The sequence below is a fragment of the Onthophagus taurus genome, chromosome 2 (genome assembly GCF_036711975.1).
Source record: "Onthophagus taurus isolate NC chromosome 2, IU_Otau_3.0, whole genome shotgun sequence".
In the NCBI taxonomy this organism is placed as follows: domain Eukaryota; kingdom Metazoa; phylum Arthropoda; class Insecta; order Coleoptera; family Scarabaeidae; genus Onthophagus; species Onthophagus taurus.
The window spans coordinates 26,524,729-26,526,566 of record NC_091967.1 but is presented as its reverse complement, the minus strand read 5'-3'; the positions used below and the strand labels follow the sequence as shown (position 1 = coordinate 26,526,566).

General features: G+C 31.1%; 1 protein-coding gene across 1 annotated transcript; it reads left to right on the top strand.

Annotated features, from left to right (window-relative positions):
- Nucleotides 1-752: 752 nt before the first annotated feature.
- LOC139432682 (uncharacterized) lies at nt 753-1,154 on the top strand. The gene has a single exon (XM_071201441.1). It carries the CDS (start codon nt 753-755, stop codon nt 1,152-1,154), a length of 402 nt encoding a protein of 133 aa, XP_071057542.1.
- Nucleotides 1,155-1,838: the final 684 nt, after the last annotated feature.

Genomic DNA, 1,838 nt, shown 5'->3' with positions numbered 1-1,838 from the left:
TGTGATCAGAAAATGTAATTTATCTTTGTTATCTTTTTTAATTCTTACTAGAAGCATATATTTTCATTTTAAATCATTATTAATCGTTGAAAATATGTAAAATGTTATAATAATTAATCATAACAGTTATAAATAAACAATTATTTTGTTCATAAATACGAATTTCTGGCCTGTACGAAGACTTTCGTGACTAAGTGTATACGTCATTCGATTTGTCATAGTTTCTTCTATCGAAATCACAAAATGCCCGATTTCAATTCTCTCCCGCTAACCTTGTACAGCCCTTGGAATGACACCGTGTTCGGCTCGTTCTTTATGCACGTATAAACGTCCGAAAGTCTAGCCCCCAATATAAAAAAATAATTTAAACTAATCGACTACAATTAGAGAATGGTTTGGCGGATTTTAATGTTTTATACAGTGAGTCAAAGTGAAACTCATACATTAACCAGAATGTTACTATTTTTGTTACAACTTGAAATGTACTCTTAAAATTTTGATTACTTTTAATAAATTGTTTACATAAATGTATAACCAACCATTACGCATTATGAAGAGATTTAAAACAGCCCTGTTTATAAATTAAAATATTGTTAAACAATACTGTAGTTAAGTAGACCTCAAAATGAATTTTATACAAACATTTAATATAACAAGTAGGCCGAGATTTAATGCGCATGCGCACTTTTTATGGGTTTGAAACATTTGACGCATTGTTGTTAATAGTTAATGCCATTATTGAAATAATTATCATGGGTCGTCAAAACGGGCAAACAAGTAACGACGTTCGGAAATTGGTTATCCTCCATTACGAAAACGGCGAAAGCCTTCGAAAAATTGGTGGAATTGTGAACCGAAGCCACTCTACAGTTCAATGTATAATAAACCGGTACAAAAACACTGGTGAAACAGTCAATAAAAAGAAGGAAAGTTTGAGAAAAACATTTCCCGCAAAAGATGAACGTTGGATTTTACGAAAAGTTAAAGCTGATCCTAAAATTAGTGCGCCAAAACTAGCAGCAGAGGTTGAAAATTATTTATGGACAAAAGCAAGTCCAGAAACAATTCGCATTATTTTAAGGAGACATAATTTTCATGGCAGAGTAGCCAGGAAAAAGCCTTTCATAAGTAGCGTTAATCGTGCTAAAACGTAAAATTTTGTTAAAACATACCAAAACAAAAGTAATGACTTTTGGAAAACAGTCATATTTTCAGACGAAAGTAAATTTAATATTTTTGGTCGTGATGGACGAACTATGTTATGGAGAAAACCAAACGAAGAGTTAAAACCTAAAAATTTACGATCAACTGTAAAACATGGGGGAGGTTCTGTGTTAGTTTGGGGCTGTATGTCGGCAGCAGGAGTGAGTAACCTACACTTTATAGATGGTATTATGGACCAATACATGTATTTGGATATTTTAAAAGAAAACTTAAAAGCAAGTGTGGAAATGTTAGGAATTTTGGGATTACTTGGATACACATGTCCGCAAATGCAAAATTTCCAATAAGAATTCTTTAAAAGAAGCTCTTTTAAATGCCTGGAACTCTATAACCCCTGAGTACCTACTGTGCAAATTTAGTAAATTCTATGCCAAGAAGATTGAAAGATGTAAAGAACAACGATGAACCTACTAAATATTAATTTACTTTGATGTTTATGTTTAAGATCGTTTTTGTAGTTATTTTTCTTATTGTATGAGTTTCGATTTGAGGTTTATTTTGTTAGATGAATTAAAACATATAATTTCAAAACTTAAAAGGTTGTTTGATCAGTTCTTTTATATTTTGGTTAAAAAAAGGGTTTAATAAATAAATAAATCTGACTGCAAACAATT